The sequence below is a fragment of the Oncorhynchus gorbuscha genome, linkage group LG06 (genome assembly GCF_021184085.1).
Source record: "Oncorhynchus gorbuscha isolate QuinsamMale2020 ecotype Even-year linkage group LG06, OgorEven_v1.0, whole genome shotgun sequence".
NCBI lineage: Eukaryota > Metazoa > Chordata > Actinopteri > Salmoniformes > Salmonidae > Oncorhynchus > Oncorhynchus gorbuscha.
The window spans coordinates 53,689,090-53,705,947 of NC_060178.1; the positions used below are offsets into that span (position 1 = coordinate 53,689,090).

General features: G+C 44.8%; 1 protein-coding gene across 3 annotated transcripts in view; it reads left to right on the forward strand.

The window, feature by feature from the left end:
* wdfy4 (WDFY family member 4) overlaps positions 1-16,858 on the forward strand; it is a 250,546-nt gene that overhangs the window by 138,919 nt on the left and 94,769 nt on the right. For all 3 annotated transcript variants that reach the window (XM_046353520.1, XM_046353519.1, XM_046353518.1), the window contains exons 40-42: positions 6,395-6,516; positions 6,627-6,809; positions 7,086-7,195. In XM_046353520.1, the coding sequence (XP_046209476.1) occupies positions 6,395-6,516; positions 6,627-6,809; positions 7,086-7,195 (415 nt within the window). The remainder of the gene's footprint in view (positions 1-6,394; positions 6,517-6,626; positions 6,810-7,085; positions 7,196-16,858) is intronic.

Here is a 16,858-nt window from a genome sequence, read left to right on the forward strand (position 1 = left end):
TATATATACATATATACATACATACATACATACATACATACATACATACATACATACATACATACATACATACATACATACATACATACATACATACATACATACATACATACATACATACATACATACATACATACATACATACATACATACATACATACATACATACATACGTTGTAAATCCCAACCCTGCCTCCGCAGGTACCAAATTATTAGGGTGAGGCACATGGGCTACAATCAGCTTACTACACAACATACATTTAGCATTACTTTCTTAGCTACAGTATATATATCTCCCTGGCATATTACATAATTTATGAAACAGAATACAATACTTTTTTTGACTCACATCGTTGTGCTGTGCTCATTTGAACATGAAGGTGGCACAGCGGTCCTTCTTGTGTGCAAATTTTGTCATCACAGTTTGGCATTCTCTGGATTTATGGTGCTTTCAAGACAACAAAAACAAGACTGAATCATGACATCGGTGATCTTCAGGTCGGACCTTTAGAAAGAGGCCTGAGTTCCCGACTTGGAATTCCGAGTTGGAATTCCATTCTAAACATATCTTCCCCGTCGGAGCAAATATTTTTCAGATTGACCAGTTGTCTTGAACTCACTGAAGTCTGAGATTTCCCAGTTCTGAGTTTCCAGTTGTTTTGAATGCGGCAGAAGTCATGTTGGATTGACAGCATGGCCAATGTATTCAACCTTTTCTGGCCCATGGTGTTGAAAAGAATGTATTCTTTTGAGCTTGGAAAAGAGACCCTTAAACCCAGACTTGGACCACAATCTCCACTGAATAGCAGGCTAGTGATTGCTTTGCAAAGCTTACAGTTAGCCCCTGATTCCTTCCAAACCACTCATTGTTGAATTTGCGATTTCCTACTTGTTGTGTAATGTTTATGTCCAATGGCTGATGAGCACCGATACGTTTTATCTATATTTTATTTGATCTATAATGGATCTGCCAGTAGATTGTCAACTTGATTCATGACGATGACTACTTGTCTAGCTTGCTAGCTAAGATTTTGAAAGTATGATGTGGACATGATCTTTCCAATCAAAGCTATGGTAAAGCCACATGATTTGACGTAATTTTTTCTGTGGCCATTGACCTTCAGCCTTCTTTAGATGGGCATTTCTAATGTAAATCTATGGCAGCACTCAAGGGGCTTGAATTTTAAAACTCTTCCTGTAGATTTAGTGGTGACGAAGTGTCCCCATGAGTGACAGAACACTGAGCCAATCACAGAGCAACTAGAGAAAATTACCAGCCACTATTTTATTTTGGCTGCCCCACCACCACAGAAACCACTGAGCTAGGCTGAAACACCTGTAACATTTTTTGCAAACTGATTTGTAACATGTATTCATGTCAATTTAAAAAAACAAAATTATTTCACCTTTATTTAACCAGGTAGGATAGTTGAGAACAAGTTCTCATTTACAACTGCGACCTGGCCAAGATAAAGCATAACAGTGTGAACAGACAACAACACAGAGTTACACATGGAGTAAACAATAAACAAGTCAATAACACAGTAGAAAAAAAGAGTCTGTATACATTGTGTGCAAAAGGCATGAGGAGGTAGGCGAATAATTACAATTTTGCAGATTAACACTGGAGTGATAAATGATCAGATGGTCATGTGCAGGTAGAGATACTGGTGTGCAAAAGAGCAGAAAAGTAAATAAATAAAAACAGTATGGGGATGAGGTAGGTAAATTGGGTGGGCTATTTACCGATGGACTATGTACAGCTGCAGCGATCGGTTAGCTGCTCAGATAGCAGATGTTTAAAGTTGGTGAGGGAGATAAGTCTCCAACTTCGGTGATTTTTGCAATTCGTTCCAGTCACAGGCAGCAGAGAACTGGAAGGAAATGCGGCCAAATGAGGTGTTGGCTTTAGGGATGATCAGTGAGATACACCTGCTGGAGCGCGTGCTATGGGTGGGTGTTGCCATCAGGACCAGTGAACTGAGATAAGGCGGAGCTTTACCTAGCATGGACTTGTAGATGACCTGGAGCCAGTGGGTCTGGCGATGAATTTGTAGTAAGGGCCCGCCGACTAGAGCATACAGGTCGCAGTGGTGGGTGGTATAAGGTGCTTTAGTAACAAAACGGATGGCACTGTGATAAACTGCATCCAGTTGGCTGAGTAGAGTAATTGAAGCTATTTTGTAGATGACATCGCCGAAGTCGAGGATTGGTAGGATAGGCAGTTTTACTAGGGTAAGTTTGGCCGCGTGAGTGAAGGAGGCTTTGTTGCGGAATAACAAGCAGACTCTAGATTTGATTTTAGATTGGAGATGTTTGATATGAGTCTGGAAGGAGAGTTTACAGTCTAGACATACACCTAAGTACGTCCACATATGTCCACATATTCTAGGTCGGTAATGTCTTTTATCGATGGCGGTTATGATATCATTTAGTACCTTGAGCGTGGCTGAGGCGCACCCGTGACCAGCTCGGAAACCAGATTGCACAGCGGAGAAGGTACGGTGGGATTCGAGATGGTCAGTGATCTGTTTGTTGACTTTCGAAGACCTTAGATAGGCAGGGCAGGATGGATATAGGTCTGTAACAGTTTGGGTCCAGGGTATCTCCCCCCTTTGAAGAGGGGGATGACTGCGGCAGCTTTCCAATCCTTGGGGATCTCAGACGATATGAAAGAGAGGTTGAACAGGCTGGTAATAGGGGTTATGACAATGGCGGCGGATAGTTTCAGAAATAGAGGGTCCAGATTGTCAAGCCCAACTGATTTGTACGGGTCCAGGTTTTGCAGCTCTTTCAGAACATCTGCTATCTGGATTTGGGTAAAGGAGAAGCTGGGGAGGCTTGGGCAAGTAGCTGCGGGGGGGGGGGGGGCGGAGCTGTTGGCCGAGTTTGGAGTAGCCAGGAGGAAGGCATGGTCAGCCGTTGAGAAATGCTTGTTGAAGGTTTCGATTAACTTGGATTTATCGGTGGTGACCGTGTTACCTAGCCTCAGTGCAGTGGGCAGCTGGGAGGAGGTGCTCTTGTTCTCCATGGACTTTACAGTGTCCCAGAACTTTTTTGGAGTTAGAGCTACAGGATGTAAATTTCTGCTTGAAAAAGCTGTCCTTTGCTTGCCTGACAGACTACGTGTATTGGTTCCTGACTTCCCTGAACAGTTGCATATCGTGGGGACTATTCGATGCTATTGCAGTCCGCCACAGGATGTTTTTGTGCTGGTCGAGGGCAGTCAGGTCTGGAGTGAACCAAGGGCTATATCTGTTATTTTTTCTGCATTTTTTTAACGGAGCATGCTTATCTAAGATGGTACTTTTAAAGAATGACCAGGCAATATCCTTCCAGGATATCCGGGCTAGGTCGATTATAAAGGCCGGCTCGCAGAAGTGTTTTAGGGAGCGTTTGACAGTGATGAGGGGTAGTCGTTTGATTGCGGACCCGTACCGGATACAGGCAATGAGGCAGTGATCGCTGAGATCCTGGTTGAAGACAGCGGAGGTGTATTTGGAGGGCCAGTTGGTCAGGATAACGTCTATGAGGGTGCCCTTGTTTACAGATTTAGGGTTGTACCTGGTGGGTTCATTGATGATTTTTGTGAGATTGAGGGCATCTAGCTTAGATTGTAGGACTGCTGGGGTGTTAAGCATATCCCAGTTTAGGTCACCTAACAGAACACACTCTGAAGCTAGATGGGGGCGATCAATTCACAAATGGTGTCCAGGGCACAGCTGGGAGCTGAGGGGGGTCGGTAAGCAGGCGGAAACAGTGAGAGACTTATTACTGGAGAGAGTCGTTTTTAAAATTAGTAGTTTGAACTATTTGGGTATGGACCTGGAATATATATCATTACTTTGCAGGCTATCTCTGCAGTAGACTGCAACTCCTCCCCCTTTGGCAGTTCTATCTTGATGGAAAATGTTATAGTTGAGTATGGAAATCTCCGAATTTTTGGTGGCCTTCCGAAGCCAGGATTCAGACATGGAAAGGACATCAGGGTTGGCAGAGTGTGCTAAAGCAGTGAGTAAAACAAACTTAGGGAGGAGGCTTCTGATGTTGACATGCATGAAACCAAGGCTTTTTCGATTACAGAAGTCAACAAATGAGGGTGTCTGGGGACATGCAGGGCCTGGGTTTACCTCCACATCACCCGTGGAACAGAGGAGGAGTAGTATGAGGGTGCGGCTAAAGGCTATCAAAACTGTTCGCCTAGAGTGCTGGGGACAAAGAATAAAAGGAGCAGATTTCTGGGCATGGTAGAATATATTCAGGGCATAATGCGTAGACAGGGGTATGGTGGGGTGCGGGTACAGTGGAGGTAAACCCAGGCACTGGGTGATGATAAGAGAGGTTGTATCTCTGGACATGCTGGTTGTAATGGGTGAGGTCACCGCATGTGTGGGAGGTGGGACAAAGGTGGTATCAGAGGTTTGAAGAGTGGAACTAGGGGCTCCATTGTAAACTAAAACAATGATAACTAACCTGAACAACAGTATACAAGGCATATTGACATTTGAGAGAGACATACAGCGAGGCATAAAGTAATCACAGGTGTTGATTGGGAGAGCTAGCTAAAACAACAGGTGAGACAACAACAGCTAATCAGCTAACACAACAACAGCAGGTAAAATGGTGATGACTAGGCAGAGAGGGTCGGATTAACTACACACAGAGCCGGAGTTTGCGGCTGGGGCCGACAGATAAAAAAATATGTAAACAAAATGGAGTACCGTGATTAATGGACAGTCCAGCAGGCATCCAATTTGTAAGTCGCTCTGGATAAGAGCGTCTGCTAAATGACTTAAATGTAAATGTAAATGCATCAGCTCTGTAGCCAAGTGATCATAGTGTCCAGGGGGCAGCAGGCGACAAGGCGTTTAAAGTTAGTAGCCCTCCGACGGAGGCCGGTTGAAGGCACAGCGGATGGAGTATTTATTGGCAGACCATTCATGGTGGTGCGGCGGGGCGCCGTGTCGACAGAGAATCCAAGCCAGATGACGACAGAGGTATTGTAGAATTTAGATGCGCCTGGCTCACGGCTAACTGGTGCTAGCTTCGTGGCAGTGGCGTTAGCCAATATAGCCAATTGTTAGCAGCGGTGATCCGGTGCCAAGGTCCAGAGTTTACAGCAAGCATCCGGTGGAGTATTGGGCTCTAGCCGTGTATGAGTGGGGTTCGGGTGAACAGCTGAGTAGGCCGGGAGTAGGGCCTCAGGGATAGCTTCGGTACTAGGTGCCATGGTGAGTTAGCTAGCTGCAAGCTAGCTGTGAAGATCAGAAGTAGTGGTCCAGGGATTACGGCAGGAATCCGGCGTTGTTGTGGAGAGACAGTCCGATACTAGTAGACTGGCGAGTTTTATCCAGGCTAAGAACAGGGCTGGTATCTGTGCAGAAGGTAAAAGCCGCTAGCAGTGGCTAACAATGACTGAATAGCTAGTTAGCTGGTTAGCTTCTGGAGGTTCTTGAATGTGTTCTAAAATTAAAAATAATAGAGATACCGTATCACATTGGGTGAGACAGGTTACCGGAAGGTATAATCGAATTAAAAATTGAAAAGAGATTGAAAATAGAATTGAAATATATATACAAAAAAATACAAAAAAAATACACGGGACACGAACAAAACACGTCTTCACTGCTACGCCATCTTGGTAAAAACAGACAACTAAAAGTATGTGTGTGTGTGTTTAATATATATATATATACATCGTGTGGCAAACCTCTTCAAGGTTAGGAGTGTTTGTCACAAACTAAGTGGTAAACTGTCACCAAATCACCCAAGAATGAGAGTTCTTTCAAACAGGACAGTACCTGTGTGTATGTTTCTCCGTCCTGGTCCACCCAGGCCGTAGGCTGGTCAAGGATAGCAGGGTTCGGTACACGAATCGGGTTCTCGGTAGGTCCAGGTCCAAATGCCAACAGGTATGTCCAAAACAATCCAGCTCATACACGGGAAATCCAGCCAATCTCTATAGTCTCTTTCTCTATTGTTCATAGCTCCTTCCAGCACTCTCTCTCATTCTTCCTGGTTTTTCTTGACCCTTTATCTGTGGGTCGGCTCCACATTCTGAGGGTTCCCCTTGCTTCTGGGACTTGTAGTTTTGGTGGTCGGCCATTTTGTGATCTGTAGTTCTGACAGGGGTGGCCATTTTAGTGATCGGGCAGAGCCCGTTTATTAGTTCTGCTCTCACATATCTGCCACTTATCACTCGACCCCCTTCTTTGCCACAATATGTTTATATATATATTTATTATTATTGTTATTATTATTATTATTATTTTAGCTAAACAGGTGGGGCTCAAAACAAGTGGGCTCAGCCCCACCTGCCCTTAATGATGCATCGCCACTGGCTTTGTATTAATTGTAGGTCTATGCTATGGGGAATTTTTTGTGTGCCCTACAGCTACCCAGAAGGCTTTGGGTTTGAAAGTCACAAGAAACACCAGCGGAGAATCCTGTCTCATCTGTTCCCTCTCAAGACCAGCCACACTACCACACTCAGCCAAGTACCCGATTCAGACACAGGTAGGACTGTGTGTGCATGTGTGACAGTAGTGACAGCTGAGCTGTTGTCCCTGGTCAAGGCCTGCATCCATAACCCATGAGAGTGAGCTGAATGTATGTGTGTGTTACAGAGCTGATGTCCCAAGTAGAGTCTGTGTGGTCTAAGATCCTTACTGAGAGACGCACCATTCTAGAAGACACCTATAAGATTGAGCTCTCAGCTAATCAGACGCAGAGGATGGGACCTGTCAGCATGAGTGACATCAGCCCTTTGTGGGAAGAGACAGCACTCAAGGTGTGGCAGTTATACACAGGTGAGACCACACACAGGCATGGACAATAGACAGACATCACTCGGGTATACACACAGGTGAAACCACACACATTAATTGACGTACATACACATCACTCAGGTATACACACAGGTGAGACGCAGGCCTGCGCAGAATATCAGATCTTTATACCTGAAAAAGTGAACCACATCAGTATGATCTACCGATCTTGTAATATACTCAGGCCTGCACTTGTATTTGTACTTGTATTTGCACTTGTATATCTGACTGAAGGATTGATGGTTTTTGTCCCGTCAGGCAATGTGAAGAGGAAGCTGACTAGCACCATCCAGAGGAAAGATAGTGTAATCAGCTCTGCTATTCGCTCTGTCCACAAACGACTGGGGAGAGAAACTGGCACTGTGGAGGTAACACACACACACACACACACACACACACACACACACACACACACACACACACACACACACACACACACACACACACACACACACACACACACACACACACACACACACACACACACACACACACACACACACACACACACACACACACGAAGGGAGAGACATGCACAGACACACACACACAAACAAACACAGTTTGTGGGGCAAGACTGAAAAACAGACAGACGCTGTAATTTCATGCCTGTGCGCATGAGTAATATGTCTCCACGTCCTGATCCAGATGGTGCGACGTCTTCATCTGCAGGAGGAAATAATGATGTGGGCAGTGTGTTTCGGGAGGAAAACAACAAAAAGCGCGTCTTTAACCTTCAACAGGAGCCTGAGCGTGTGTGTGTGTGTCTGTGTATTACTACAGATAAAATTAACAGATATCAATTACTGGGCCCACTGAGGAGTGGTCAGATGGGACAATCCAGATCCATTTACAGACATAATCAAAACACACCCACAGGGCTGGACGGACCAACGCACACAGCACAGTGACATTGGTGTGTGTGTGGTGCTTTAGGTGCATGTGGACATGTTTGACTATACTTGTGGGGACTAGACATCCCCAGAAGGATAGTAAACAAACAGTTGACCAACTGGGGACGTTTTGTTTGTCCCCACAAGGTCAAATACTATTTCTAGTGGATTAAGGTCAAAATTAGCATTAGAATTAGGTTTAGGTTTAGTTTTAGGGTTAGGAGATAGGGTTAGGTTTAGGGTTAGTGTTAAGGTTAGGTTTTGGGGATAAGGTAAAAAAAAAAGATTTTGATTGCGACTGAATTCTGTGTCCCCCACAAGGTTATCTATACAAGACTGTGTGTGTGTGTGTGTGTGTGTGTGTGTGTGTGTGTGTGTGTGTGTGTGTGTGTGTGTGTGTGTGTGTGTGTGTGTGTGTGTGTGTGTGCGTGTGCGTGTGTGTGCGTGTGTGTTGATCCACCTAAACAGGCGTTGGTCATTTTAGCTGTACAAATCTGATGAAAACATTATTTTTTTGTGTTCTTCTTTATCATATCATCTGCCGACAGACCATCGACTGCTTGATGAATGATCTCTACCTTCTGAAAGGCACAGTCATGAAATAGGATTTAACAGAATATATTTTTTATCACATTGGCCCCGCAACAAGCGGTGTTCGTCAGACCATGAGACATCCAGAAAATCGGTCTTCTCATGTAATAGTCTGTAGCGCCGGAACGGTTTAACCTACAACACTATTATGACCACTTTATGGAACGGGGAGACTCTCACAAACACTATGTGTCAGAGACTCGACTGAAGTGCACCTGCTCTAGAGCACTCAGGATCTCAGACTGGGGGTGAAGGTTCACCTTCACTGACCCTAAATACACAGCCAAGACAACGCAGGAGTGGCTTTCGGACAAGTCTTCGAATGTGCCCAAGAACACTAAGGTAACACTAAGGTAACCTGCCTAAATGACTACCAACCCGTAGCACTCTGTAGCTATGAAGTACTTTGAAGGGCTGGTCATGGGTCAGGTCAACACCATTATACCAGATACACTAACTGTCTACCCGGACTATTTGCATTGCCCCCCCCCCTCCTCTTTTACTCTGCTGGTATTCTCTGTTAATTATCTATGCATAGCCACTTTAACGCTACCTACATGTACATATTATCTCAATTCCCTCGACTAAACAGTGGCCCTGCACATTGACTCTGTACCGGTACCCCCTGTAAATAGTCTCGCTATTGTTATCTTATTGCTGCTCTTTAATTATTTGTTACTTTAATTTTCCATTTTTTACTTAACTCTTGTTTTTTCTTAAAACTGCATTGTTGGTTAAGGGCTTGGATGTAAGCATTTCACTGTTGTATTCAACGAATGTGACAAATCAAATTTGATTTGATTTGATGTCCTTGAGTGGCCCAGCCAGAGCCCGGACTTGAACCCAATCAAACATCTCTGAAGAGACCTGAAAATAGCTGTGCAGCAACACTCCCCATATAAGCTGACAGAGCTTGAGGGCATCTGCAGAGAAGAATGGGATAAACTCCCCAAATACAGGTGTGCCAAGCTTGTAGTGTCATATCCAAGAAGGCTGTTTTTGCTTTGTCATTATGGGGTATTGTGTGTAGATTGATGAAGAAAATGTGGAAAAATTTGCAAACACTCAAGGGGTCTGAATACTTTCTGAAGGCACTGTATATATTTCCTGAGTTTTTAAAAATATCTCTTAGATTTAGGACAGACATTTCAAAACCTTGTTTCTTATGATTTATTTGAGCCTATTATGAATATGTTATTTAATGTGTTTCTATGGGCTTTAGTAGTAAAAGGACAACATCTATATGTTATCCAATTTTTTATATACTTTATATATTTTTATATCCTAAAGGTCCTGAAATTCAAAATCAAATACAGTTGAAGTCGTAATTTTACATTCAGTTAGGTTGGAGTCATTATTAAAACTCATTTTTCAACCACCACAAATTTCTTGTTAACAAACTATAGTTTTGGCAAGTCGGATAGGACATCTACTTTGTGCATGACACAATTTTTCCAACAATTGTTTACAGACAGATTATTTCACTTATAATTCACTGTATCAGAAATCCAGTGAGTCAGAAGTTTACATACACTAAGTTGAATGTGCCTTTAAATGGCTTGGAAAATTCCAGAAAAGTATGTCATCTCTTTAGAAGCTTCTGATATGCTAATTGACACCATTTGAGTCAATTGGAGGTGTACCTGTGGATGTATTTCAAGGCCTACCTTCAAACTCTTTGCTCAAAGTGCCTCTTTGCTTGACATCATGGGGAAATAAAAAAAAATCAGCCAAGACCTCAGAAGAAAAATGTGTAGACCTCCACAAGTCTGGTTCATCCTTGGGAGCAATTTCCAAATGCCTGAAGGTACCACGTCCATCTGTACAAACAATCTGTGCAAATCAATCCCAGAACAACAGCAAAGGACCTTGTGAAGATGCTGGAGGAAACAGGTACAAAAGTATCTATATCCACAGTAAAATTAGTCCTATATCGATGTAACCTGAAAGGCCGCTCAGCAAGGAAGAAGCCACAGCTCCAAAACCACCAAAAAGAAGCCAGACTACAGTTTGCAACTGCACATGGGGACAAAGATTGTACTTTTTGGAGAAATGTCCTCTGGTCTGATGAAACAAAAATATAACTGTTTGGCCATAATGACCATCATTATGTTTGGAGGAAAAAGGGGGAGGCTTGCAAGCCGAAGAACACCATCCCAACCATGGAGCACAGTGGTGGCAGCATCATGTTGTGGGGGTGCTTTGATGCAGGAGGGACTGGTGCAATTCACACACATTACAGTGATGGCAGCGACGGTGTGTTTATCTTTTAAAATGTGGCTTCATTTGATCAACTTTATTAGGCCCATTTCTTCTCTCTCTTTAATATTTCTTCAATTTCGCTTCCAATTCTTCCTTCATTTGTTTCTGTCTTCTATACTGTATTGTCACATTTTTGCCTGCTTTTGGAATGCCATATACAGTCACTAGGGTTTCAATCTGTATCAGGGATGAGAGTTCAAGCTCTTGGGGGTTGGGGGTGGGGGTGTACTAAGCTAACATATGGAATTGTTTTAATATGGTCATAGCATGGATCATTCAGCGCATTGATTTTGAATTTTAGTACCCCTTTAGGTATAAAAATGATGTATAAAAAATATATTTGATAAAATATTGAATTCGGCCTTTACTACTGTAGCCCATAGAAACACATTGAATAACACATTCATAAATGTAAAAGAAGATAGTAAATAAATAAATAATAAGGAATAAGATTTTGAAGTGGCTATGTCTGTCCTATATCTAGAAAGCTCAGGTAATATTTTTGTTTTTTTTGGACACATAGTTATCCTCTTATTGTTTTGGCACAAAACTACCTCCATACTTCCACTCATTTGTATGGGTTTCTTTCAGACAAATCCCGTGACAGTTGTGGGGGTTGTAGAGCAAACCGGAGAAATAGTTTGTATGCCAACCCGTTGGAACTCTATAGACGTTTTCACGAGATGACCGATTTTCAGAATGTCTCATTGTCAGTCAAACACTGTTTGCTGTAGCTCGGCCATCTTTCACCCCAGATGCGGAAAGCCAACATAGTATATGTAAAAACTCGTATCTCTATCTTAAACTGACAGATTTTGATGGGGATTTTGTGATTATGTTACTTAGATTGACGCACAAGGATTTTATATTCTGTATCTTTTTTTTTTACAAAAAAAAATAAGTATTTAATAAAACATTGCATTTATTTCCCCAGGTGTAGGCAGTAGAGCAGAGAAATATGATTACCAATACCACAAAGAAATCGAGTTAGCCATCCATGACCATGACTGAAGCTCAAGTCTGCAGCATGTTCATTTAGTCTGTAATGTTCTGTCTGTAACCGACTGAGATGTGCATTCTCGGTCACACGTTATGGCAGGAGATGTGTTGTTTCACCCTCTCAGTGAGGCCTATGTTGTGATGATTGTCTTAATGATTCTGTGAGCCGTGCCAATGTGAGTCCTAAGTGTCACTAGCTAGTGCTAATGTAGTAGAAGGACATGCACACACACAAAGACACAGACAAGGACGCACAGACACACCACTGCACCCTGCCCACTGCCGCAGCGTACCACTGAGATATTAATGTTTAAGCTAATTAGATTACATTACATTTAAGTGATTTAGCAGACGCTCTTATCCAGAGCGACTTACAAATTGGTGCATTCACCTTATGACATCCAGTGGAACAGTCACTTTACAATAGTGCATCTAAATCTTAAAGGGGGGGGTGAGAGGGATTACTTATCCTATCCTAGGTATTCCTTAAAGAGGTGGGGTTTCAGGTGTCTCCGGAAGGTGGTGATTGACTCCGCTGTCCTGGCGTCGTGAGGGAGTTTGTTCCACCATTGGGGGGCCAGAGCAGCGAACAGTTTTGACTGGGCTGAGCGGGAGCTGTACTTCCTCAGTGGTAGGGAGGCGAGCAGGCCAGAGGTGGATGAACGCAGTGCCCTTGTTTGGGTGTAGGGCCTGATCAGAGCCTGGAGGTACTGAGGTGCCGTTCCCCTCACAGCTCCGTAGGCAAGCACCATGGTCTTGTAGCGGATGCGAGCTTCAACTGGAAGCTAGTGGAGAGAACGGAGGAGCGGGGTGACGTGAGAGAACTTGGGAAGGTTGAACACCAGACGGGCTGCGGCGTTCTGGATGAGTTGAAGGGGTTTAATGGCACATGCAGGGAGCCCAGCCAACAGCGAGTTGCAGTAATCCAGACGGGAGATGACAAGTGCCTGGATTAGGACCTGCACCGCTTCCTGTGTGAGGCAGGGTCGTACTCTGCGGATGTTGTAGAGCATGAACCTACAGGAACGGGCCACCGCCTTGATGTTGGTTGAGAACGACAGGGTGTTGTCCAGGATCACGCCAAGGTTCTTAGCGCTCTGGGAGGAGGACACAATGGAGTTGTCAACCGTGATGGCGAGATCATGGAACAGGCAGTCCTTCCCCGGGAGGAAGAGCAGCTCCGTCTTGCCGAGGTTCAGCTTGAGGTGGTGATCCGTCATCCACACTGATATGTCTGCCAGACATGCAGAGATGCGATTCGCCACCTGGTCATCAGAAGGGGGAAAGGAGAAGATTAGTTGTGTGTCGTCTGCATAGCAATGATAGGAGAGACCATGTGAGGTTATGACAGAGCCAAGTGACTTGGTGTATAGCGAGAATAGGAGAGGGCCTAGAACAGAGCCCTGGGGGACACCAGTGGTGACAGCGCGTGGTGAGGAGACAGATTCTCGCCACGCCACCTGGTAGGAGCGACCTGTCAGGTAGGACGCAATCCAAGCGTGGGCCGCGCCGGAGATGCCCAACTCGGAGAGGGTGGAGAGGAGGATCTGATGGTTCACAGTATCGAAGGCAGCCGATAGATCTAGAAGAATGAGAGCAGAGGAGAGAGAGTTAGCTTTAGCAGTGCGGAGCGCCTCCGTGATACAGAGGAGAGCAGTCTCAGTTGAATGACTAGTCTTGAAACCTGACTGATTTGGATCAAGAAGGTCATTCAGAGAGAGATAGCGGGAGAGCTGGCCAAGGACGGCACGTTCAAGAGTTTTGGAGAGAAAAGAAAGAAGGGATACTGGTCTGTAATTGTTGACATCGGAGGGATCGAGTGTAGGTTTTTTCAGAAGGGGTGCAACTCTCGCTCTCTTGAAGACGGAAGGGACGTAGCCAGCGGTCAGGGATGAGTTGATGAGCGAGGTGAGGTAAGGGAGAAGGTCTCCGGAAATGGTCTGGAGAAGAGAGGAGGGGATAGGGTCAAGCGGGCAGGTTGTTGGGCGGCCGGCCGTCACAAGACGCGAGATTTCATCTGGAGAGAGAGGGGAGAAAGAGGTCAGAGCACAGGGTAGGGCAGTGTGAGCAGAACCAGCGGTGTCGTTTGACTTAGCAAACGAGGATCGGATGTCGTCAACCTTCTTTTCAAAATGGTTGACGAAGTCATCTGCAGAGAGGGAGGAGGGGGGGGAGGATTCAGGAGGGAGGAGAAGGTGGCAAAGAGCTTCCTAGGGTTAGAGGCAGATGCTTGGAATTTAGCGTGGTAGAAAGTGGCTTTAGCAGCAGAGACAGAGGAGGAAAATGTAGAGAGGAGGGAGTGAAAGGATGCCAGGTCCGCAGGGAGGCGAGTTTTCCTCCATTTCCGCTCGGCTGCCCGGAGCCCTGTTCTGTGAGCTCGCAATGAGTCATCGTGCCACAGAGCGGGAGGGGAGGACCGAGCCGGCCTGGAGGATAGGGGACATAGAGAGTCAAAGGATGCAGAGAGGGAGGAGAGGAGGGTTGAGGAGGCAGAATCAGGAGATAGGTTGGAGAAGGTTTGAGCGGAGGGAAGAGATGATAGCGGGGGAGAGAGAGCGAAGGTTGGGACGGCGCGATACCATCCGAGTAGGGGCAGTGTGGGAGGTGTTGGATGAGAGCGAGAGGGAAAAGGATACAAGGTAGTGGTCGGAGACTTGGAGGGGAATTGCAATGAGGTTAGTGGAAGAACAGCATCTAGTGAAGATGAGGTCGAGCGTATTGCCTGCCTTGTAAGTAGGGGGGGAAGGTGAGAGGGTGAGGTCAAAAGAGGAGAGGAGTGGAAAGAAGGAGGCAGAGAGGAAAGAGTCAAAGGTAGACGTGGGGAGGTTAAAGTCGCCCAGAACTGTGAGAGGTGAGCCGTCCTCAGGAAAGGAGCTTATCAAGGCATCAAGCTCATTGATGAACTCTCCGAGGGAACCTGGAGGGCGATAAATGATAAGGATGTTAAGCTTGAAAGGGCTGGTAACTGTGACAGCATGGAATTCAAAGGAGGCGATAGACAGATGGGTAAGGGGAGAAAGAGAGAATGACCACTTGGGAGAGATGAGGATCCCGGTGCCACCACCCCGCTGACCAGAAGCTCTCGGGGTGTGCGAGAACACGTGGGCGGACGAAGAGAGAGCAGTAGGAGTAGCAGTGTTGTCTGTGGTGATCCATGTTTCCGTCAGTGCCAAGAAGTCGAGGGACTGGAGGGAGGCATAGGCTGAGATGAACTCTGCCTTGTTGACCGCAGATTGGCAGTTCCAGAGGCTACCGGAGACCTGGAACTCCACGTGGGTCGTGCGCGCTGGGACCACCAGATCAGGGTGGCCGCGGCCACGCGGTGTGGAGCGTTTGTATGGTCTGTGCAGAGAGGAGAGAACAGGGATAAACAGACACATAGTTGACAGGCTACAGAAGAGGCTACGCTAATGCAAAGGAGATTGGAATGACAAGTGGACTACACGTCTCGAATGTTCAGAAAGTTAAGCTACGTAGCAAGAATCTTATTGACTAAAATGATTAAAATGATACAGTACTGCTGAAGTAGGCTAGCTGGCAGTGGGTGCGTTGTTGACACTACACTAATCAAGTCGTTCCGTTGAGTGTAATAGTTTCTGCAGTGCTGCTATTCGGGGCTAGCTGGCTAGCTAGTAGTGTTGTTTACGTTACGTTGCGTTAAAAGAATGACAATAGCTGGCTAGCTAACCTAGAAAATCGCTCTAGACTACACAATTATCTTTGATACAAAGACGGCTATGTAGCTAGCTATGTAGCTAGCTACGATCAAACAAATCAAACCGTTGTACTGTAATGAAATGAAGTGAAAATGTGATACTACCTGTGAATGCGACCGGGTTGTTGAGTTCTATTCAGAAGACGTTGGCTAGCGTTGGCTAGCTAGCAGAGTCTCCTACGTTAAGGACGACAAATAGCTGGCTAGCTAACCTCGGTAAATTAAGATAATCACTCTAAGACTACACACTCTAAACCTAAACAACACAATTATCTTGGATACGAAGATACGAAGACAGCAAAGACAGCTATGTAGCTAGCTAACACTACACTAATCAAGTCGTTCAGTTGAGTGTAATAGTTTCTCCAGTGCAGCTAATCAGTGGACGTTAGCTAGCTGGCTAGTGAAGACTACGTTAGGACGGCGAAATACGATAATTACGCAATTATCTTTGATACAAAGACGGCTTTGTAGCTAGCTGAGAAGAAATTGCTAAGATTAGACAAATCAAACCGTTGTGCTATAATGAAATATAATGAAATGTAATGAAAAGGTTATACTACCTGCGGGAGCGAAGTGCCGATGCGACCACTCGCTCCAACCCGGAAGTACTCACAGACACCAAAGGTACTCACAGACACCAAAGGTTTAGATCCATAGACAGTATTATTGGAAAGCTGTGTAGCCACTAGCTTATTTCACCCACTGAATGCAATTTATATGAGCTGTAATTATATGAGTGTATGCTAATTTCATGATGAAACAAACAATACTAATATTAATACGCAGTATGGGAAGTGGCTGTTTTACGCTACAGAAAGGTCATAAGGAAAAGATGGGACATTGTTTTTCATACAGAGTTATTGAGGTGAGTTGTTTTTACACACACAGTACTGTAGAAATGGTCTAAATGATCACTGCACATTGATTATAATTTTCATTTTTTTCAGTGATTTTTTTGATATTTGTTTTATGATGTAACACACTTTGAGGGATAGTCATAGTAGTGTTGCCTGACGACTCAAACTGAATCCTTTCACTTCTTTATGTTCGCTACATACACTATATGACCAAATGTATGTGGACACCTGCTCATCAAACATCTCATTCCAAAATCATGTGCATTAATATGGAGTTGGTTTCTTCTTTGCTGCTTTAACACTCTTCTTTCCACAAACATTTGTAACATTTCTGCGGGGACTTGCTTTCAGCCACAAGAGTATTATTGAGGTTGGGCACTGCTGTTGGGCAATTAGGCCTCGCTAGCGGTCGGCGGTTCAATTCATCCCAAAGGTGTTTGATGGGGTTGAACTAAGGGCTCTTTGTAGGCCAGTCAAATTCTTTAACAGGGTCATTGTGATGCTGAAACAGAAAAGGGCCTTCCCTAAACTGTTGCCATAAAGTTGGAAACACAGAATCATCTAGAATTTCATTGTATGCTGTCGAGTTAAGATTTCCCTTCACTGGAACTAAGGGGCCTAGCCCAACCATTCCTATTCCACCAAACATTACAGTTGGTACTATGCATTGAGACAGGTAAGCTAAGATTTGTCCATCGGACTGCCAGATGG